This window comes from Motacilla alba, chromosome 4 (genome assembly GCF_015832195.1).
Source record: "Motacilla alba alba isolate MOTALB_02 chromosome 4, Motacilla_alba_V1.0_pri, whole genome shotgun sequence".
In the NCBI taxonomy this organism is placed as follows: Eukaryota; Metazoa; Chordata; class Aves; order Passeriformes; family Motacillidae; genus Motacilla; species Motacilla alba.
In genome coordinates this window covers 55909062-55933228 of record NC_052019.1, presented here as the reverse complement: position 1 = coordinate 55933228, position 24167 = coordinate 55909062, and the positions used below count along the sequence as shown (strand labels likewise).

The window sequence follows — 24167 nt, the reverse complement described above, 5'->3', positions numbered from 1 at the left end:
TTTAATGTGGAAATCCCAAATTAGTGAAAGCACTTTTCAATTTTCAGTCCATTGAGAATTCCCTCCTGCTCACAGTGACATGACCTGATCCCCCCTGCTATCAACTATCACACATCCACAGCCAAGTACCACATCCTTACCATCCTTTCCACTGATGTGGAAAAAGGAAAATGAGAGGATGCATTTCATATAGACTCAGCAGTCTTTTCATTTGCTTCAGCACATGTAAATAATGGCAAATGCCAATTCCATATGCCCTGATCTCTGACTGCAGCTTTTATGTCTTTTATTCCTTGCACTGGGACACGAGGCCTTGATCCACAGTACACAAGAGAGACAAGTGGCATTTACAGTCTCCATGATAATTTTCTATGCTGCCTTATGTTTTAAGCCAAAGGCTCCTTACCCTGTGAATAATCCCTGCAGAGTGAAGATGCTTGATTCCACAGAGCATTTGGTACAAAAGGTAAGACATTCGCTCATGGTCCAGCTCCATCTGAATGACCTGGCACAGGTTGGCATCCATTAATTCCATTACCAGGTAGCTGAATGGAAAAGCAAAGCCACAGGGTTATTTTTTTGTGTTGAAGGCAAATCACAGCATCATCTCAAACAAGAAACAATGCTTTTTCTTGCTTTAAAACTCACTTTACTTCTGATGACAGGGAGTAGCACAGCTGGAGACTAGGCCCACTAACCACAGCACCATGGTGGTGTTTGTATCTCACTGCTGAGACACCACTCTTTCAGCATACCAGGAAAACTGGTGGATTATTTGCCCTTCTTGGTGCATTCCCCATGACAGAGACTATACTCTACATGGACAATCAGGCAGCGCCACACAGAAATGCGCTAAACCAAAAAGACCCACAAGCACCAGATGATGTAACTGCTCAGCCTTTGACCACAGCAAGGATGGCTACCACAGTACACACAGGAATTTGAGAGAAACAGAGGTGTCTAAGAGGGTAAATATGTATCCTCATGCAAAATGCCTTCAAAAATCCTTCTTAGCTTGCATGACTTCACAAAATTCTCATTACAATTAATTGGTTACTCCTGGTATCAGATTACAGAATAGGAACATATTTCCATGCAATGTATACAGAATATGAGAAATACAGAAAGATAAAAGGAGAGCAACAGTATAAAATAGAGAATACTTAACATTTCATTCACAGCAGGTTTGTACAAGGCACAGTAGTGGTTGTCCAGCAGGGCAAGATTCCAACAGAGATGCTGACACCTACTCTTAGTTCCCCAGGCAAATAACATCACACAACAAATACGAAACTGGTGGTTTTCACCTTAAATTGTCAAAAGAACTCTCAATATGGGAATTCAGAATATTTTTCTACCCACTAGACTCACACTATCTTTTTTTAGAGGGGGCTACAAACTTTGTATTTTGCTGAGTTATTGCAATCAAGGCACACCATAATGCCCCACACATCCCTAAAGCTTTAGTTTAATTACCGCCCCTGGTACTTACACATCCTGGAACTCCTCCAGAGATTTCTGTGGTGTGAATACATTTAATAAACTTATAATCTGAAAAGCAAAGTAAGACAAAAGAATAAAAATAAGTGATATACATAATTAGTTGAACCTGTTTTGATCTGTGTTAAAGAAGAAACTTTTTTCACTGCTTTATTTATATTAACACTTCTCACTTTGTGGATCAGTAAAAAATCAGCAGCATTCAAAAGAAAATACCACAGATCTCTCTGATTTCTTTTAGGTTCACTTGAAATCATCTGAAAGAAGGGTAACCAGTGACAAAACAAGTGCTAAGGGTGAGACACTCCTCTCAATTTTGAAGTTGCAGGTTCAAAGATCAACTTCAGCTCAATCTAGCATAGCAGTCTTTGTGCTACAGCCAGAATTTTATTTATGAGGAATGCTAATTTGAGGGGGCAAATAACCAAGGACCATCTTATCAAATAGTAGTCCTTCCTTCTCTCTGACATGGCCTCAATTCCTTTGAGGGCACACACCTGCACATGCTGGCTGACACAAATTCCTTCATGAGAGGCACACAGCTTTTCAGTAGAAGTACTTTGAAACAGAGACATCCTGAGCAAAGACATCTTGCATAGTTCAATTCCTTTTCTCCTTTCTCTTGTTTGGTTAGCATTTTTGTTTGTTTTATTTTAAACAAGCTGGGCTGCTAAAAGACACTGGCAAGAATGTGTAAAAAAGAATAGAGGAAACAGCATGACTCCACAGATCTGGGTTTCCCCTGTTTTCCCTCTGTGCAGGTAGCAGAGGTAGATGACACCAGCACTGCTGCCATGAAGGCAACATCTGAATGTCTCCCTTCCCACCTCTATCGCCTTGTTAGGTTTTCTAACAGAAACTGCTCAACATTCTTTCTCTTTACTCCACATATTCTGACTGAATCTTACCTCTGCAAATGTATCTTTACAATCCTCTCCTTCCTTTGCACTTCTCTGTACAGACAGATTAAAGCTCTGATCAAACCCATGTGGTGCTGTTAGGAGCTGTCATGCACCATATTTAAAATTATACATTTTAAATTAGTGCCTCTCCTGCTGCCCTTCTGCTCTTTCCAGTTCATTAAAAAACTTCTTACTCATCCCTGCATTTTCAAATCCTTGTACATTGGGCTGGCTGAGAGCAGCTCCCATCAAGTCAACAGGGAAGAGACAGGAACAGTCCCAATCAACACAGGGAATGTAAGGATAAATCACTGCCCAGAAGTGAGGCAGGAACATGGCAGTGTCAAATCCTGCAATTTGCCTTTTTAGGGTCAGTCCTTCCTCTTTCCATGTGAACATGTGATTGAGAACAAGTGTAAAATCTCCCCTTACATCACACTGCTTTAAGCTCATTTATGCTTTGTGTAAGGAGAGTCATTGCAAGATCTGAGGGACCAGTAAACACTGCAAACTGAAATCCTCTCCTAATGAAAAGAAAGGGGCACACAGATATGGCAGCAGGAAGTCTAGGAGGTGGAGGAAAATGAAATCCCTGAGACATCCCTTTATAATGCAGGCAATCCTACATATTTCACTACAAAAAAAGCAGTTGATACAGTGCCAGGCAGATAGTTGTAACAGATAATGGTTAAAATTAACATACAACCCTGGAATAACACTCCTGGTGCAGCACAGAAATAGTTTCATTCATTATGGATACTAAATGATATACAGTAGATGGTGCAAGAAGCAGGAAAGTCTAGAACAATCCCAGTTTGGCAGAGCCTTTAAATAAGCACATGGAAATACCCTCAGTCTCTCCTGTGGGCATGTAGTACCAGACAGAGTGTAGCCCTTGAGCATAATTTACTTCTAATTTCTTCCATTTACAAAAGGAACCCAACAAAACAATTTCCATTCTAACACAGCAATGCACATACCATTTCTCCTGCTGAACACTTACATTTTTATGGTTCACACACTTCATGAGGACCAGCTCCCTGTAAGCTCGCTTGGCATGAGTTTGGTTCTGAAATGGTCTGCTGAGCTTCTTAATGGCCACGTTTCTGTCAAGGACGGCATCATATGCAGCACTGTAGTGATGACAAATACAGGGGTTATGCATCTTAGAGGGTATGCAGCACTTCTCATGGCACATTCCTGAACCTCAGGTCTACCATTTCCTTTTTTTGTTTTCCACTGAGAAAAATACTGGGGCAAAAGAAGAAGAGCGTTTCTAGTAAAAAAAAAAAGGAAGAGATCAATCGGAAACATGTAGCACCACATCAGCAGAAGACAGCATACACCACTACTTCTGAGCTCCAATTCCATTGGAAATTAACTCTTATTTTTAAGGGGTGGGAGGGAAAAAATTAAGTAACTTCAGATAAAAATACAATAAAAACCAGATGAGATAAAGTTGTTTCATAAAGCAACTCTCTGTGCATAGCTACAGCAGAAAAGTGTTTTGCTTTTTCTTCACGGTTAAGAACACTTTTACAATGTGGCTCAATGACCAAGTGCCCACTTACCCAAAATGAATTTTGTGTTTTCCTTATGATATTTCTAATGGAATCAAGTTATTTAGTCATTCTTTGAGACCATATCATCCAATTCCAATAACATACCTAGAAACAGAACCATTTCACAGGGATTTTTACTGGTTCCTGGTAACAAAAAAATTTGTTACATATGCACAGTTACAACTTTTGAAAATGAAGAAAAACATTGCTTGCAAAGTGAATTTTTAAAGCTGGGGCCCTAAAATGCTCCTTAAACTTTTATGTGTTTTTCACAACCTTCATCTATTTTTATAAATGTTACTTCTTAAGTATTTGAAACTCTTATTTTGGTGGTTCAAATGTGACTACATAATTTCTGACTTCTAAATACCATAAAGCACACTAAGTTCTAGAAGCATTCCCAAATGGACAGCAACCTCAGACCCTCTTCTTGATTTTTCCTTTTACCAAGAAAGAGGAATGGCATGACACAAGTTTTCTGCCAGTCCATGAAAAGCAACAGTGTATTTCCCAGGAGATAAATCAGCCAAACCACCCATTGTTCTAAAAACTGCTTTCTTAAGCATGAAGTTAATATTCAGAATCCTGCAAATTTTCTTCTCATTAGCCCTTGTTTACTGCAGACACTCAGTGGCAGAGGCTAGCTAACCAAGTTGAGCAGAAAGCATGCAAGCATCAGAAGCTTAGTCACAAAGCCAACAAAAACGTACAGCTGTTCAAAATAGGTAAGAAACTGTTGGCAATGTTTGTCTGGGAAACCACACAAGAAGAGAAGAATCAGAAATACTGAATTTGCACTACGCCTGCATAAATAACACACCAAATGCATCCCACAAAGAAGAACAATTGTTTCCCATAGGAGAAACAATTTGCAAAGATTACTCTTAGGACTTATTTAGGAAGTTTCTTGAGAGTGGGTCTAGGGAAGTGATCTTTGCACGGCCACATCTGGAGTTCTGGGTGGTACTCCAGGCTCCCCACTATGAGAAAGATAAAGACTGGAGCAATTCCACTGATGAGCCATGAAGATTATTAGGGACTGGAATATCATACAGGGAGCAGCCGAGTGAGCCAGAATTGCTGAGCCTGGAGAAGGCTTAGGGTGGATCTTATACATTTTCTTAAGTATCTGCTGGGAGGAGTAAAGAAGTCAGAGCCAGATTCTTCCAGTGGTTCTGGGCAATCTGCTCTAGCTGGCTCTGCTTTGAACAGGTGGGTTGGACCCGGTGTCCAATATCATCCATTCTGTCAGTTGGTAACAATTCTTTATTCTATTAATGAATAAGGCATATAACTTCCATGACCCAGCTAGTCACATGCATAAACAAAGATACTGCATTCACCAGTTAAACCATACAAGCAGCAGCTTAGGTGACAAGGCTATCAGACATCCAGCCTGACTTGATTTCCCTCTAGCCACAGAATTTCACTCAACCAAACCTTGAGTTAGGAGGAACATGACATGTGATTTACAGCCTAATGTATGTAGCAGAAAGTAAACCTCCTGTAGCAGCTGTCAGAACTGTGTCTCTCATTCTGATGTAGTTCAGCCACAACAAGGCATCATAAAGGCCACAGCTAAAATACCCTTTAGTTCCATTAAGGAAAGCATTGAACAAATAGAATGCAAAGCCCAAGGTTTTAAATATACAGGGTCTTTTAACAGTTAAATACTTTGTCCCTATTGTTCATAGACATATACTGCAAATATACTGCAGCAGACAAATATTAATAATCCATATTATAATATGGATTATAAAAATATATATTATAAACAAATAATAATAATCCATATTATTTGATCACCCAACTTCTTTTAGGATAAAAGCCTATGTAACACTCATCTAAGCTGTGCAAGAGTACTTTGAATTATTTTAATAATATTTTTTCATATTTTAATCTCATTAGATACATCATAAAATTACTGACTAGGAGTTAGAAAACAACAAAAGTTTGTCTGAGCAAACATTTTCCTCAGCTTCTGATCTCTGTTTGCTTTTCTGAATTTTCTCTCTCTGTCAAAGCAACAGACAAAACCATCAATCTAAAGCCAGAAAACCAGAGGTTTCTTAAACACTTGGCTTTTATGATCAATTCCTGGTCCTTTGCATACCATGGAAGAACTAAATTTCCTAATCCTTTGTGGAGGATATTTACTTTGAGACACAAGGATCTTCACTGCAATTCTATCACGGTCTTCTATCAAATGGAAGATGTCCAACTACTTGAAGCAGTCAATACATAAATTCATTGCACTAGGTAAATCCACTGCCCTGATGGGTTTTTCTGTGCTCACCAGAAAGAAACTTTTGTTTCCAGCCAGCCAACTCTGCACTTCACTACAGTGAAACTACAGACACCAGAGGTAGGTCTTGTCTCTGCTGCTTGCTGCACAAAATCCTTACCTTGGAACACCAAGGGTTAGTATTGATGATAACCCTCCTTAAGACAAACTTCAGTCACTGGCAGAAGAGTGGCTGTATAAACATGTGGCTCCAGGGATCAGGAATAAGAGACAGAGTAATGAGTGTCTGTGAATTGTGGTGAAAAGGCTGAGTGTGAAAGTCACTCTAAATCTCAAATAAGAGACTGGACCTGCATCTAAAAGAGTTTCTCTGGAAACTCCATCATAACACCTCTTGCTCAACTGTGAATTTATTTTTTAATTTGTACAGTTTCTTGATTTTATAGCTGACTCTAAATTACCCCATGTCTTATAATAAAATGATAGCTTTACTGCAACATGAGCTCAGAAAAATCCTCAAAGTTTACTACCATGTCTCTGGCAGCTGTACAGACAGAAAATGCAGTAAATATAGTCTTGACCCATAAATCCTCTTTACAGTTAGTTTGATGTGGTAAATGTTAGTGCTAAAAATGCCTTTTAAAACTGTAAATAATTTGAAACAAACCTATTTAGCAGAGATAAAAAAATTAGTGAATATAAATTCATGACTACCAAGAGATATACGAAATCACAGTTATTTAACAAGGCTTTTTCCTGACTTTGGCAGGAAAAAAATGAAACTCCTAGTCAGATTTTCACAAACCCAGGTCATCATTTACCATAATATTCTGTGTGAGCTCAGACTGAGATGATCAATGAGCAATGATCTGTTGTCATGCACTCGGAGGACCAGGCATTCATTTTTATACCTATTTTGAAAAGAAATGGAAAGAATTCTAGTTTCATGTCCAAGTTTCTATTTCAATAGACACTCACCAAATAAATACTTAACTTTATTCCTCCTATCTTTTCATCAATGGGGAAACTTAACATTTATCAATTCCATTATAGTCTACCCCAGAATAGATTGTTGAACCCACAGAAAATATCTATTTTTTAAAGTCAACTCTTAGAGATGGGTTCTTAGGATAATAAAAGACAACCTGAAATCACATTTAACAAGAATGCTAATGATGGCTCATCCTCAACCACTGATCATCCCCAATATATAGAGTGGAACACCTTCTATAGAAATGCTCAGATACACATCTGAATGTATATGCACAGAGAGATAAAAAAGAAAAGCATAGATGGATGTATATATGAATCCTTTCAACAGCAATTTCTCTATGGCAATTTCAAAGCCCATGGCTTCAGATAAAGATCAGTTATTGCAGTGTTAACTATCAGTATTGCAGTAGCAATCAGTATTGCAGTTTCTGAAGAAGTCATTTATAGGAACAACAAGAACCAAATCTATTTCCTGTGTCAAGCAAAATTTCTGTGAATGTGGTTTATGAAGCTTTAACCATAAAATGTGTGCTTTACCTTCTCTCTACTTGCAGTCCCCTTTCAGCCAAGTACTCCAACAGAAAAGAGTGTAAATGTTCTTTTGCTTCAAGCAAACTTTTCTAAGTGTACTCTGGTAGGGGTTTTTTGGTGGCTTTGGTTTGTTTGCTCCTTACGTTGCCCTCAGGTATCAGTCCAAATTTTAGAATAAAATTAGACTTTCTTATTCTTAACTTCATTTTCGTCCTCTTGACATATAACTTCCAAGTTTCTAAAGGCAGACATTCATACAAACAGTGCACATTCTGCTCTTCAATAATTACTTTTTAACAGAAAAAAGTTATTAGAGTGAAAAATCTCCAGAAACTATATTTAAATATAGTGAACATTTTCCATTAAACTAGTGGAAAAAGAAAAGAATTCCAGGGTGCAGAAAGTTTGCCCCAAGCAGTATAAGTCAAAGGCCACTAGAACAAAAAGCCTTTAAATGTCCTTATTAGGTTTGGAAGCAACCCTTTGTGCTAAAAAAAAAAAAAAAAAAAAAAAAAAAAAAAAAAATCCAGTATGACTGTACTGAAGAGTTACAGACCTCTTGTCAGGAATGGCTACTTTACTCTCTGGATCAGCTCTTTTCCCTTTGAAAATACAGAGAAATTGAGACAATATTCAGAGCTGATGCTGAAGAAGACCAATACAGCTTCATAATGGATGACTGCTGCACTTTTCTTACTGCCAGTTGTGGTTCCAACCTGTTTTTTTGTGTGTGTTTCCATCAGCTCACAGCTACTTGTAAGCCAGTGGAAACAGCTAGATTAGAAAATATAACCAAGCTGCTTCCCCAGCTGCTACACAAGTCATCATTTTTTTTACTGGAATCACCAGATTCCAGTTTCACAGAATAAATAAATCAGTTGCCAAGGTTTTCCATGAGGTTACTCATCACTGCAGAGATTATTGATGGGGCTCGAAGTGCTCCTTGCTGCATTGCACATGCAATGTGCCTGTGAAACATGCATGTGAAACATGTGATCCATTATCCTGTGATGGAATGAAGCAATTTGAGAGAGGACTGAAGTGCCTGAATTGTTTGGGATTATCATCCTAGTCCTTGAATGAAAATTCAGCATTGCTGTCAAGATTAATAGTGAATTCCGTAGTGCTTAAACTTCAAAGATGTGCCACAAAAACTGGAGAATTTTAAGAAAAAAGTTCAAAGTGTGTGGTTCCATTTTTGCATTTCAGCATTTTATCAGGAAAGACAGCTGGGCTCACACACTCCCTCCCTCGCCCTGCTTTGGATGCAGCCCAGGATGTGTTTGGCTTTCTGGGTTGCCAGTGCCCACGGCTGGATCATGTCCAGCCTCTCATCCAGAAGCACCTCCAAGTCCTTCTGGGCAGGGCTGCACTGGATCTGTTCATCCCCAGCCCCTGTGCTGATCCCGGGGTTGCCCCAACCCAGGTGCAGCATCTTGTACTTGGTCTTATTAAAGGTCATAAGCCTGCAAATTTGCTGAGATGCACTTGATCTCTTTGCCTGTGATTAATGAAGATATTAAACAACCCTGGTACAGACCTCTGAGGGGCACCACTTCTCACTGATGTCCATCAGGACTCTGACCTGTTGACCACGACCCTCTGGATGCACATGTCCTCCCCTCAAATCCACCTCTTGCCATTTTAGAGAGAGGGATGCTACAGGGGACTGTGCAAAAGGCTTCACAGAGGTCCAGATAAATTACATGCGAAACACTTCCCTTGCCCACTGATGGAGTCACTCCATCACAGAAGGCCACAAGGTTGGTCAGGCAGGACTTGCCCCTGGTGAAACCATGCTGGCTGTCCTGAATCACCTCCATGTTTTCCCTGTGCCTTAGCACAGCTTCCAGGAGGATCTGTTCCATGATCTTCCCAGGCACAGAGGTGAGGCTGACAGGCTGGTAGTTCCCAGGGTCTTCCTTTCTCTAATTTTTAAAGATGGGTACAAAGTTTCCCTTTTTCCTATCAGCTGAGACTTCACCTGACTGCCATGGATTTTCAAATATCATGGAAAGTGTCTTGGCAACTGCATCAGCCAATTCCCTCAGCATTCTGGGATGCCTCCCATCAGGACCCATAGACAGACACATGTACATTCAGGTTCCTTGGTGGCCATGAACCTGATCTTTATTTACAGTGGGAGAGACTTTGCTCCCCCAGTCTCTATCCTGCTGTCCCCTCCACTGCAGAGGTGTGGGAAGAGAGGTTGCCACTGAAGACTGAGGGAAAAAGTTGAGTACCTCAGTGTTCTCTCTGGTAGGGGTGTCTATTACCTGGTTCAATAGCCTACATGCTTACATGGAAACACAAAGTCCAAGCCCACAATTCATCCAGTCCCTTGACTGCCACCCATAAAGGATTAAACAGTGTCATTGTCATATCCATAACAGTCCGATTCTGAATCTATATTGCTCATTCTTTGTCAACTACTACAGTCATTGCCTAAAATGTCAAAGCCAAGCAGTCTTGTGCAGCAAAGATAAAATTGGAAGCAGAATTCATTCATAGTTCTCAGGACAGCTAGATCCGAAAAGTTCTCTGTGAAATCTATCTCATAATTTAGTCATGCTGAGAGAGCTCTTATCTGCCAAAATTTCAGATGGGAGGATCTGAAGAAAAGTGTTTGAGCCATCATATATAAGACAATGTAAAAGAAGCTGCAGGGATAAAAAAGAATGTAACACTTCTTTTTAATAAACACATTTACAGTAAAAGTTAGTTATCTTTCTAATTATGTGAGTTGGTGATGCCCTAACAAGAACCATTTTACAACCCACCAGTTACCAGTTGAGCACATTGATGCAAGCTAAAACTCTTCCCGTAGTCATTTTCTCTCACAAAGACGGTGGATACAGGGATACAGTGAGAAGGACAATGTGGAAACAGCTATAAAGTTCACACATTGCCTGGCACAACACTCAGTGGGCTCTGGTTCAGTTTGCCAGGAGATTAAAATATTCATGAGGATGCTGAGTGTGGAGAATGTTTACGTACTTCTCATCTGCATGTGCTCTGCTAATTCTTCGTACTTGGCTTGGAAAGCCACTTGGCTGTTTAATACTTTTCTGAACAGAACTATAAAATCAGTATTTCTGGTCTTGAATGTCTCTTGTCACTAACTCACTACACAGTCTGCTAGCTGCCAGGAACTTTTGTTAGCTGCCAGCCTAGGAAATTCAACCTGGGCAGCAAAAGGAGCCAAGTTTCTTTTCCATTCTGCTTTAAAAGGGCTCTGGACCAATACGCTTCCTTTTACATGTGAAGCATGTAAGAGATGACAACCTCATGGTTTCCAGAGTATCCTACACTACTCACTCTTGGCATGCTCAAGGATTTACCAAAGCCAGAGCAAAGAAAAAACTGAAAAATGGACCAGAGCTGGAGCGTGCCTATCAATACTCAGTGGCAGGAAACACATGGGCAAAAGAAGCTTAAGCATGATTTGCAGGTAAACCATATTAAGTAGATGTTTGCCCCACATCTGGAAAATGGGTATAAGACACTGAATTTGGCAAAGAGATCTGACATTTACTGCTCTGAACTCAGCAGGGAATGTAAACTTTGGACAGTTTTCAAGTTTGTTGAGCATCACAGCCAGAAAAAGTCCAGTTTCCTTGTTTAACAGCAATTTAAAAGGCATGGGAAATAATGGCACTGAGACAGAGTCTGTGCACCTGGCAGAAGCTGAGTACCTACCACATTCAAACTGTCAGTCACGTGATAAACCTGCTATTTTTTGTACTTTACAAACTGGAATAGAAACCAGCTACTATCTTACTATTATCCCCTCACAATCACAATTTAAAAGACTTGCTTACTTGCCTGACAAACAGAACAAAAGCTGTCACTTGGGTGAATAAGAAATGCTACTTCATTTTTCTTGCCGCATTTCTCAAATGATTAAAAAACCAAAATTCAAGAGTGGAATAAAAGTGTACTGCTACGTATCCTTCACCTACAATGTGATAATCATGGGAGAAAAAAGGTAAGAAGTTTAACTCTAAAAGGCTACTCAAATTCTCGTTCTCCCCCCAAACTAACCCGGCAATGTCTACAAGGCTGTTCTAAGCAGACAAAACCAGCATATTTTACCAGCTGCATAACAAGCCAAAGTGTCTTTTTCCAATGGGAACAAAATGAAAAATATGAGGTGTTGCATAGAGGTAAAACCTTACAAAGAGAAGGCCATGTAAAATCATGGCTCAGGCCTGCTACTTTAGCTAAGTAGAAAAGGACTATGGGAAAGAGACTCAGCTGAATTAGGGGTAGAAAAACGAGTTCTATAACCTTCACGTGTTCACAGCATGGTGTACGGTGGTTGGCTGAATTATGTTTGTAATGGTTTAAAGCTGTGTAACTGAGAAAGGCCTGACTGCTTAAAAAGGCCTAGATTTTTCAATAAAGCGGCTCTCCTTTGCAGCTGCCAGGGGACTCTGCGTCACTAGAGACCCTCACCCCACAATCAGGTTTTTGAGTTGCCATGTTACACCAGAAATTTCAAGACTTAGATGCGTAGACAGAATTTTAAAACACTGTATTTGAAGCCAGAAAAGAAAAAAAGATAAAAAATCCACGCCCCCTCCCCCCCAAAATTCCATACAAATAACACCCACAAATAAACAAACCAACCCCTCGATGTCCTGTTTTTGACTTTCAAAGGGACTCCTGCATTTGACTTCCTACTTTCTGCTTCCCTTTCTAACTATCTGTCTCTATTGCAGAATCTTGCCCATTCTGGTGACTTTTCCCACTCATGTCACGCTAGATATGCCTTGCATTGTTCACAAACTTCACCCAGGCTTCACACAGACTGTCTTGTTTCATACTGCCTTTCTATCTTGCACAACTTATTTTTAACTTTTTTGGGCTGTCACTGGCTCTTATGATTGTCTAAGGACACGTCCTGGAACCAAGCACAATATATTGCTTTCTGTAAAGCACTGGGAACATCTGTAGACTAGATTAATCTTAGAGAATAAATATCAGCAACACATGCTGACAAAGAAAATTTAATTACCTGAGCTGCATTTCTTTCCAGACTGGTTCTAGTTTTTCTATGACTGGTTCCACTGCTTCTTTGTTTTGATGCCTGCCCTTTTATTTAGATGCTCTCTCCTATTGCCCCACTTCCCTGATTCCATGTGGCCACAGCCATTCTACCACGGGAGAAACCCCTTGGTCCTAAGAGGAAACAGAAGTGTTCTGTGCAATAGGTCTCATGTGAAACACACGGTGATCAGTGATGATGATGAACAGTGTTCACGTCAGTAGGGATGGGATTTCAGGTGAATGACATGGAAGGATAAGCCTGAAGTCTCTTAAGGAGCAGCTTCAATGCACTGACAGTAGTTAATGCCAATCCTGGTTTTCCAGGAGGAGCAAAGAGAGCCTTGAAAAAAAATCTGTCCAGTAAGTTGCATCATAGTAGTGACCCAGGACAAATGTGAGAAAAGGGAGATCTGTCAGCGACCAAAAGGAAGCTTTTGGCAGTGTAGGAATAGATAGGCACCTGACATCTGTAAAGAGGGTTTGAAAACATCACTGTCTGATAGAAAAAAGTGTAAATTAAATGGAGTTTCTAACCAACAAACATTGAAAGACCTTAACTTTCACAACCATCAGTTACTTCCCTGCAGATACAGAATTTACAAACAGCTGATACATATTTTAATGGCTCCAAGGGGAACACAGGTCCAGCCACAGCTATGAAGAAACCTGCTCTAAGCCTAAGAGTTGTACCAGCCCAGCTGAAAACCCTGGCTGCCAGGGCTCTCAAATGAGCCTGACCCTGTCTCTACAGTACTGAATTTGTGAGCAGGTAAAGGGAGAATTGCTGCCAGGGTTCACAAAAACAGATTGCACAGAGATGGTTCCCTCACGAGCTTATTTACTTTTTCCTCCCATAAACTTGCAGAGTATAAATATGGAATAGATTTTGCCTGCTTAACTGTTGTAGTCATAGAAACCACACAGGTTCTTTAAGGAGAAAGGAGTCAAAAAAGGATATAGAGATATAGACAGTGTATTTTAGAGACAGAGGGCATGATTTCTTTGCTAAAAAAGAATACTGTGGCACATTTTATTGCATACCATTTGTGACTACCACTACATTTTAAATTTTAGATTTCTCTCTACAAGCAAAGGAAAATTAAACAAAAGAAGACAAATGTGAAATATGTGGTGACTCTCTGCCTACTAGGAATCTCTGTATTCTGATAAAAAAAGGATATTACCAAAAAGAAAAGAAAAAAATGAAACTGGGATTTTTTTTTGCTTCTTTCTCACTTATAGATAGTCATAGTAGACAGAAGAAGCTTCAAGAATCAAAGCAAACAATGACCCAAACACAATCCATCTGTCCCATTTTTCTATTTTTTAGATGTTATGTACAGTGTGTCACATGGCAACAGTTCTCTGTGATCCTAACAGCAGTTCCTTCCTTATCCAAGCTCAGTTCTTTGCTGCAAGAGCACTGCAAGACACATCCTCTTCCTCTCACTCCATATGCAACCAAACTGTCTCTGGATATGTGTTAATATGCAAACTCCAATAAATCAGCTTAAGAAACACAAATCTGACCAACTTAAATAAACACCTCCACTCAATATTCTGGAGATCAAATACAGAGAGATACTCAGCCTTGGCTGTACCCATTGGGAATCTCTCAGCACCTTAAAATTCACATGCTGGTGATCCAGATTCCAAATACAACTGGGAAATTTGCTGTCTCTCTCAAGAACCAAGGCATTCACATGTACACCAGATCAATGGGCAACCAAATACATACAATTTTTGGTGTTTCAGAGCAATGACATGCTAGAAAATCCAAAGAATACCACAGCGTAACTGCAAACAGGGAGCTGGGGAAAAATCCTGCAATGTACAAATGAATGAGAGAGGTTTGAAGCTTGCTTGAGTTTAACTTCTGGTATTGCAACAAGAATTTCCCAAAAGGTTAAAAAAAAAAAAAAAAAAAAAAAAGAAAAACAAAACAATTTCAAATCACCATGTGTTGCCATTGTATAGGATGATATTAGCACTAGGAAACATGGCAGAATTTGTTCACACCGGCATGCTTATTTCACTATCAGTACAGCAACAGTTCCCAGTGCAAAGTGACAGCTATTTCCTAGCTTCCTCTCACAGAACACACTTGTAAAACTCTCTAAAAGTTGTTTTCAAAAACCTCCTTGGGATCAGGATGTCAAAGCACACAACAGCATGAGGAAGAGAACACTGGCTGAACTAATGGACACAGTTTCACAATTTGAAGAATCTACAACAGAACGGGATCAATCTGCAGTGCCAGCTAACAGAATGTTAAGCACAAAAAGCCTGCAAGATGTAACTGTAACTGGAATGAAAGTAACCAAACTCATGACATATGCTCAGTTCTGCTTCATGTGGGACTCTGGGGCTGACAAAATTAATGCTGCTACTCTCTTCAGGGCCACTGAAATTCTAGGCATATCCAAATACATTGTTCACCCCATTCGGCCTCTGCATGACATGTGTTCTTTGTTCTCCTCTTCTGAGGAAAATTAGTGATTGATCCCACAGAGAATATCTCTGAACTTCAATGGAACTATACCAGTTTATACATGCACAAATGTTGATCTCTATCAGGAAATACAGTATTTCAATTCAGTAACACAAAGAAATCAAAACAGTATTGCTGGGATAGCAGGACCACGATGGAAAAAAATAGTCAAGTCTCAAAACTTGAATACACCAGCGTGCAGCTAAACAATAAAAATAAAATTGTGTGTTAATTGTAAAACACTGATATGACCACTATTCTCTGTGTTTTTCCACTGCACTAAAGGAAAAGTATGAGCTTGGAATTTACTATGGTCAGAAGTATCAATTGCTCTTTTCTATGGCTTTTACCATTATTCCCATTGTAATATCCCTTGAGATCCTTACAGCCAGCCCAGGAGTCAATGGTGCTTCACAAAACCAGAAACTGAAGGATAATTGTACAAAAGAGCTCAAGTGTTTCTGCACCTTGCAGTGGACAATACCTGTCACATTTCTCCTCCAGCCTTTGAACACTCTGGGGATTGGTTAAATCACCATCCCTGCAGGTATTGAAAAAGATGTGCAGATGTGGCACCTGGGGACATGGTTTAGTGATGAACAGTGCTGGGGGAGCAGTCGGACTCAGTGATCTTGGGGGTCTTTTCCGACCTAAATGACTCTGTGGTGCTGTGACTACTTTAGGAAAGAATCAGCAGATTTATAATCTACAACAAGCATCACAATCACCACAGTCTGATCTGAAAGATCTCTGTACTCCACCAAATTCAACCACCAAATTACAATTAAATCAGCAAAGGAGAACCTATGGTAATATTAGGCAACACAGCAAGCTATTCATTGTCTTGCTGGCTCTACCTATTACAGGGAACACTAAAAGATTGTTATCTCCTTTAAGTTCAGGCTCAAAAGTTTTTCAAACCCCCTAATTCAAAGAAAGATATCTGCAGCACATCTCCCAATTTACTACTTCAGGAATATATTTACAGTCTTCTCTATAGCTGCAGATGAGGTGTCTTTCTAAATTTATAATGCTCTCACTGAAAAGCTCTCATAAAAGCATAATTCCTGCTCCCATATCCTCCACTCAAACATTACTCACACAGAAACTTCCTGCATCAACAAGACAGAATAAAGCCCTTCCCAGCCAACCCCCCCAGTCCACCTGACACATCATTAGACCACATCTCAACATCATGCAGCATGAAAGCTTGTGCTCACTTTTAAGAAAAGACCAAGATAAAAGATTTCAGCTGAAAGGCATCATCAGACTCATTCATTTGATGTTCACCCAGACAACTTTGTTTTCAAAGCTATAATTTTCTCCTGATTATACACACAGGCATAGCCACCATGTGGTCATAAACCAGGCCAAATGTCTTCTAAAAGATACTGCTAAGATTTTAATTACTTGTGTCCTCAAGCCTGTAAGTGATGTCTTCCCTATCTGCCTCAGAAACCTGGACTTCACCCTTGCTTCAATCGTAAATTCAAAAACTGTCAGAGGCCCTTCAAATTGCTTTTGAAATATTTCTGTACAACACCATTTTTCTAGACATCACAGACAGTATCAAAAATATCACAGGCAACATAAAAATGATGGCTTGCAAACCACAGCAGAAAACCTACAGATCAATTACCTTGCTTCCAGGCAAAAAAAGCATTCATCTAAAACATAAAGAAACACCCACTCCAACATCAGCATATTTCTGTTGATTTTATGGAACATGAGAATTCCTCTCCTTCCACCATCCTCCACCACAAACCCAAGCTGAAAGTGACCTGTCTCCTTTTCTCAGCCCCTTGCAAAATAAGGTAGGTGTCAACTCCCTTCTAACATTGCAGAGAGGTATCAGCTACTTCTTCTCTCAGCAGTTTAATGCTACATATCTAATTAAACTCAGAAAACTGTTTTCTGTTTCTATGACAGACTCAAATATTAACTAGTGTGGTTACAGGCCTCTGCAGTTTTTACAGCTACAGTTTGGTCTCATAAACTCCAAGGTGTGTTTCAGCGATGCCCCATCATCATCACACCTGTATTAACAACATGATAATGATATGCAAACACACCCTTTATAGGCTCTCTCACAGATGTCAGTGTGATGCACAGTGGGAAAACAGCCTACACTTTCATAAAGAGTAGTGCTTGCATGGTGAAGAGCAGCTTCCCTGCTCAAGAAATTCCAAGCAGCTTGTTTTCTTTCCTTCTTTCGGCTGCTAAAATCATTTTGTGTTAACACAAATCCCATTGAAAGAGACCAAAGATTAATTTCCAAAGATGCTACATATACTATGTCTGTATAAATACCATTTCCTCACTGGGCTTATAATTATTTCACACGGGCACAATTAGAACAATCACACCATATGGTTTTGTCTTTTTCACATAATTTACTAAATTATCATCTCCTGAAGATTTAATATCTTTAATGCTTCCATATCAAGAAACTAATTTTTTCTTTGGTGTAATTTTCAGCACGATCCAGTTAAATCAAGTCCCTGCCTTTTTCATAACCACATTTCCTGCTTCCTGTGCCTGTTCTGTTCCACAACATAAATTGTTTTCCACTGACATTTTCCTGCTTACCTTGAAACCTGTTCATAGAACTGTATGGGAAAGGTTTCAGTATTCTGTGGCTTTGCCTAAGAACCCTGCAACACCTTTCAGAGCCTGGAAAACATCAGGCCTCTCCCCCTAAAAGGAGTTAGCATTCAGCAGCCGTGCTCCATCACTCCACAAAACCAAGCCTCACTATGCACCAACGCTGTCTCCAGTAGCTGGGCAGCCAGTTATTCAACTCAGTAAGAGGTAGTGTCCTTTCCTACAGTTATCCTGAAAGAAAATCCAGAAACTGTCCATGGTCTGAGAAGACCAATCCTAAACCCCTCTGTGCCATCCTACCTGTGCCTGCCCTTGGCAGAGGGAGCAATCAGAAATCACCCATTAGGCTTCTACACTTCTCCTAATTCTGGCATCTAGGGAGAGAATTGCATCCCAGATCTGTGACACTTGAACAAGCCATCAAGTATAATCAGAGCCACTGGATCTGAAAGAAGCTATCACCTAGGTTTTCCCCTCTACTTTCACAAAGGCACTCCTCGTGGCTATTCTTTGCAAGGGAACAAGACAAGCAGGGCAAATTACCTCCACCAGAGCATGCATAAATAGGCAGGTTTTCAGTATTTTTTTTACCCTAATCAGCTTTTTCTAGATGTAACTCTATTTCCATCAAAATACTTCTAAATAGAGTAAGCTTCTACAGTAAAAACTTATTCTAATAAAGTTTACTGTGTAAGCCTATTATTAATATTAGGTAAGGAGAAACACAACTGAAGATGTTTCTCATAATGTATTGTTTTCTCTTAGCTAAATTACAAATATTTATCTCCCAATTGTTTTTCCATTAATTAATCACTTCACCATTGATTTGTCACACTTTGCTGATGGATGGTTTATTGTATTTCTGGGAAATTCTGCCTTACAACAGGCAGTTTACCATGTAACACAAACTAAGAAAAAAATGTTCATTATCTTCCCCATCTATCATGTAATACTTCTATATCTCTATAATCAAAAAGGCCTTTTATGGCCTCTCCATGCTACTCACCATTTCAGGGAATTTGTGTTAACTTTCACTTGAACTTGCTTGTTTTCTGATTTTATTTTCTTTCCTAAGAAATTCTTAAATTTTGCTGTCAACTCTTAGTATGAAAGTAACATTCACAGGATGTTTTTGATTTTATTTAGCTTAATTTCTCTATTTTTTGCTGCTCACAATTGATCATTACAGCAATTTAGTTGCAGAGAGGTTCAACAAAAACTGATTTTCCTCTGAAACAAATAGAGGATAGAAAGGAGGAAGAAAAACCATCTTTGCTTTCTATGAAATTGAAAAAAACAGTGGAAAATTAATTTCAGTAGTACTGAACCCAAAATATGCCTCTTTCCTAAAGCTGATTTAAAAGCAACCTTGAGTTCTTTTTTAAGATAAGGAATATGGTAATTGGTCATTTAGGTCAATCTTTGGACTTGCATGGTCTCAAAGTATACTAAACACTGGAAGTGATGGACTGAGACATAAGGATGTGCTGTCAGTGCTGTTACACTAGCAATTATGGTGCCAATGCCAACAATCCATGCAAAAACCATCTGCCACTGGATTAAAGGACCTGTAAAGTAACACACATTACATCAAATTCTGAAAAAAAAAACCAGTGACAGAGGTGACAGATGGAATTAAGACTTCACCTCTGATCAAGTTACAGAAAAAAGATTGTTATAGCTACCTAAATGCCTCACAATTAAACAGGTAACAAATGCCTGCACAGAGACATTTAAACACAAGCCACAGAAATTTAAAAGCCATGTCTAAAAATGCAGAGGCAAAGGCCACCCAGGATTCTACAACTTTTGAACATGATAAATTCAAATGGAATTGTTTAGGAGAGCTACTGAATTCGTCTTCTGTTCACATTATTCACATCACTGAAACATCACTTTTAAGAAATAAAGGAAACATTAGCAGTTGCCTCAATTTGAAAGGCTTCCACCCTGAATATTTGAGAACGCTATGGGATGTGACAAGTTTGTGTATTGCTCTCAATGACTTTTACTGCACAAAGATTAAAATTACAGGATTTACTTGGGATATTATTTGCACTGCCTCTGGAAATAGTGCCTCAGTTGTCAATTATGATTAGATCTCTCTCCTGCTTTCTTGCTAGTTCTATTTTGCTGTGTGGAGGAACAAACCCAGTGCTATCACTCTCACCAGCCGGGGAATTTATTAGCAAACCACTGGGCTCCTTCTGCCTCAGGATGTCTGTTGCCTGAGTGCTATTTTTGCAATTTTAGACAACAGCTGTGGCTGGCAAACTGTGAGGAGATGCAAAATGCCAATTCTCTTTCAAGGCATCAGAAGAGAAAGTGCTGATACTCACCAAACTATTCCCTGAGCCCCAGAGCCAATAGGTTTCAAGTTCTGGTAGCGTTTGAGGACTGTGAAGGTCGAGTCACCTACTTCCACACTGTAGAACTGGTTGTCAACTTTGCTTTTGCTCATGTTGTAATGTTTGGCAATATATGACACATCCACTTGTTTTCCAAATCCCTGTCGTACAGAAGAAGGGAAGGGGAGAGGGGTTGGTAAAAACAGAGAAACCAAGGCTGGTAAAACATTAGAATACTGATAAAGCACTGTCAGCCTAATTTTTCAATATAAATTCTTGGCATTTTTGGCTCATTTTCATAAAGACTGTATCAAATCTTCTTTCAAGCAGGAAGTCACCATAAAAAGGCACTGATTAAAGAAAACCAGTCAAAGAATTCTCCAGCTGATTGTGACGCAGTCACTGCCAACTACTGGTCTCTGCCTGTCATCACTCCTGCCTCATGACTACTGGATTATGTGCTCGTGCTGATTCTGCCCTCGTTTGTTTTGCAATTAATTTAAAATAAGATGACTTTCATCAGTGTGGAAGTGGTACAAGAGTTGCAGGAGTCAGGCTCTTCATTATGGATCAGACAGAGCAAGCAAATGTATTCCCATGAGTGCTAAAACATTCCCTGAGCATGTGATAAAGGCCTTGAGAACCTTTCAACAGGGTTCGCAAAAGAGAGCACTTAATGAGACAAGCTATGACCCAACATGGCTCAGTATCATGGAGATTTATTCAGAAGCTCTCGAGGTCTTCAAGAGTTCTGGGTTCCTAAGGATAGGAGGGAGAGTTGCTCTCATGACCTAACAAATGCAGCAAACACCAACTTTTATGACACAAAACCAAGTACTGTAGCTAGCACTGCACAGCAGTGCTCCTCCCCAAAACTGTAAAATTAAAACCCAATCATTTTTACAAGATTTAAAAAACCTTCCCTCAAATTTATAAAATTACCATGCAGCAAGTTACATTATAATCCCTTTATGACTACTGCTGAGCTCAGTGCCCTATGGACTACAAAGCAAATTTATAGTAATTTGAGATAAAAATCAGAATTAAGTGCTCGTAATTTAGGATTCTATAGTACATGATGCTGAGCACAGGATTCAAAAGCTCAACATATTACAACAGATCTGCCCTAAAAGAGTTGACAGTTCAGTTATGGAAGTCAAGACATGCCCAAATGCCTTCCATAAAGCAAAAACAAAAACCAGCTATGCCTCTGTCTATGTGAGGTTTTTTTCAGTGCTCCCAAACAGAGTTTATAAATTTTCTTATTTGCTCTATTATAAATTTCTTTCCCCCAGAAAAATCTCAATGATCAAATGCATTATGTGTTTATGGACTACTACACTGAAATTTGATGGAGGTGGGAAAAAAGTAAAGTTGACTTTGATTACATTACTCGTTCAATTAAAAGGAACATCATTCCAGTGTTCCAAAAATCAGCTCATTAAAAACAGATTATTGACCTTGTAAAGAACTTGGGTTTTCAGGTTTGCCTTGGAAAAAAAATTTTCTTATTTTTGATCCATTATCTGACTGGAAGGCCCTTTGGTGCTGGACAGCATCATCCTAAACACCTCATTGAAAGACTTTGAAACATTTTAATAAATGCAGCTCTTCATTCAAACACAAAGTATCATCTCAGAAAACCAAGTGGTAACTTTACTTTAACTTGACCATCAAACATTGTGAGGGGGAAAGCAGGGGAGGCCTTGCCCTAACACAAAAAGTGGGAGATTTATGGACACTGATGCAGTGCTAAATTGAAGCTTCTGGAGAATGAAATGATTCCAGAAGAGGTTTGAATTTTTCTCATTGGAAGACAAACAGGCTGCATCCGATTCACACTGCGTAGCCTCAGCCTTAGTCCTAAAATGTCTTCCATTCTGTGAAGAGAGATGCATAAAATTTGGCTATTCAGCTCAGGTATTCATACCAGACCTGAAACTGGTAGGTTTTTTGGGTTTTTTAATAACATGCTCCTGATTGACAGGAATTTCACAACTCCCTCTGGCTAGACAAGTGCATTTGGAGCGTGTTTTTCCTGATGTCATTATCAGAACAATGCAGGACATATTCAGCATTAACACCCATTACTCTGAAACCAATGTTTATGTATAAAGTGTCAGCATAAAAATTGCATTCCTGAGTGAGCCTGACTCATATGCAGCTCCTCTGGAAGTACAGACAGAGTGAATTTTTTAAACAAATTGGATGACTTTGTTAAGGCTTGGATGAGCCAGGCCTGCCACAACTTGTTTGTGTCCTCACTCCCGAGCTACCTGACAGCTCCTTGTGTGGTATGGAGCTACATGGGAGCACATATTTTATCACCCTATGTCTAGAATAAAAATTACTTGCTTTTAAGTTAGCCTGACTGTGTGAACTACTAGCCTCAGGAAACTCAAGCTGCGTACAGCAGGGTTTCTGAACTGCCGTGGTCCCAGCATCTGGTCCTTTTAAATCCAGAAATGTCTTAAAAATCAATTAAAACAGCTGAGAAGAACCACTCTGTAGTACCTCAGTTATATGGGTAATTAACATATCCCATTGCTTCAGTCAACGGCAATTAAAGTTGTGGACCCAGAAGACCACAACTGATAAGAAAACGCAAATGTCCTGATGAGCAGCTCTCCTCTGCACAACACAGACCACTCCTATGACAATCTGCTCCTAACGGTGTGTGAGAGAGAAAGGTAAAGACTGTTTTATTTTTCATGGAATAAGTTTTTCTTTTTAGATTAGTATCTTTTTCCCTACTTAAAAATTTGCACCCCATAAGGTCTTTGATAGAAAACAAACACCAAGCATTACCTGTAAAATTCAAGGCAGACTGATTTAGTTGGAAGTTCACTTCAAGCAGAATGCCTCCTCTGAGTGACAAAAATTTCAGCTTTGTGGAGAGGCCAAAATCTAAGTTGCCTCCTTGCTCTAAACTCACACCACTAAAAAACTACAAAACCCCCCATCTCTATATTTTCCAATTTTTACCAAAGCCTAAATAAGCAAAACAAAAGCATAGTAAGGTTACTGATGCCCAATGCACTGTTTACTTGCATAACAACAGGAGATGAATGATATAACTATCCTTGTCATGATGCTGACTTAAACCAAATCCCTAAGTCAATGAATTAACAGCATTATTGGATTAATCACATTTGATCAGATCCCCAAGCCAAGCTGACACATAATCAAGAACCCTCTCTGGTTGATTCAACAGACACTTCCTATTGAGGACAAGGAAATGGCAGCTTTGTTTCATTCCAAAATTAAGATATAAAATCTTTTCCCTTCAGCAAGGAAATTCATACTCTTTACAGAGCATGTCAATGTTAGTCTTAGTTTCAAACCCTGATGAAAAAAGTTCTTCTTCCAATCTTCAAATTCACATAGCTCATCTTAAAGAAGCCTACACACTACATTTTGTTCGTCTCTTGTTACATCCTCAGTGCTCATTTAAAGCCCTTCCAGAAGCCTTGGTGTTGGTACAGATATTGACATTCCCCCAGATGCCCCCTTGTACACCACTAAGCTATTTCAGATTCAGGTTTTACTGCACAATGCTTACAAGTCCTGTACAGGCAGCTTAAGGTAAAGCTTTGATTATGTGGCATCAGAAAGGAACCCAGGGCTAGGAATTTCCACTATATACCCTTCTGTAGATGCACCTAACCATAAACTCCTTTCAAATGTGATGGAGGCTAACATCATGAGAAACCAGGAATTAGTTCTTCGTTAAGAAACAGACAAGTTTAAAGATACACATTGCAATCAGGATACCACAGTAAAAATGTATAGGTCTCATATAGCAAAATGAATTCCAATGAGTTAATACATTTTCAGGTGAACTTCAAATGAACTTGGGCAAGCTACAATACTGAGGCCCCAGAACAACAGTAAATGTTGAAGCTGTGAAACTTCTAACAAAACACATCCAAGTTTCTC

The 24167-nt window shown here is 39.4% G+C and overlaps 1 protein-coding gene across 7 annotated transcripts in view; it reads right to left on the bottom strand.

The window, feature by feature from the left end:
* MAPK10 (mitogen-activated protein kinase 10) overlaps window positions 1-24167 on the bottom strand; it is a 146522-nt gene that overhangs the window by 50128 nt on the left and 72227 nt on the right. For all 7 annotated transcript variants that reach the window (XM_038134861.1, XM_038134862.1, XM_038134857.1 and 4 more), the window contains 4 exons: window positions 20220-20389; window positions 3406-3535; window positions 1493-1551; window positions 407-545 (listed from right to left, as the gene is read on the bottom strand). In XM_038134861.1, coding sequence (XP_037990789.1) covers window positions 407-545; window positions 1493-1551; window positions 3406-3535; window positions 20220-20389 — 498 coding nt within the window. The remainder of the gene's footprint in view (window positions 1-406; window positions 546-1492; window positions 1552-3405; window positions 3536-20219; window positions 20390-24167) is intronic.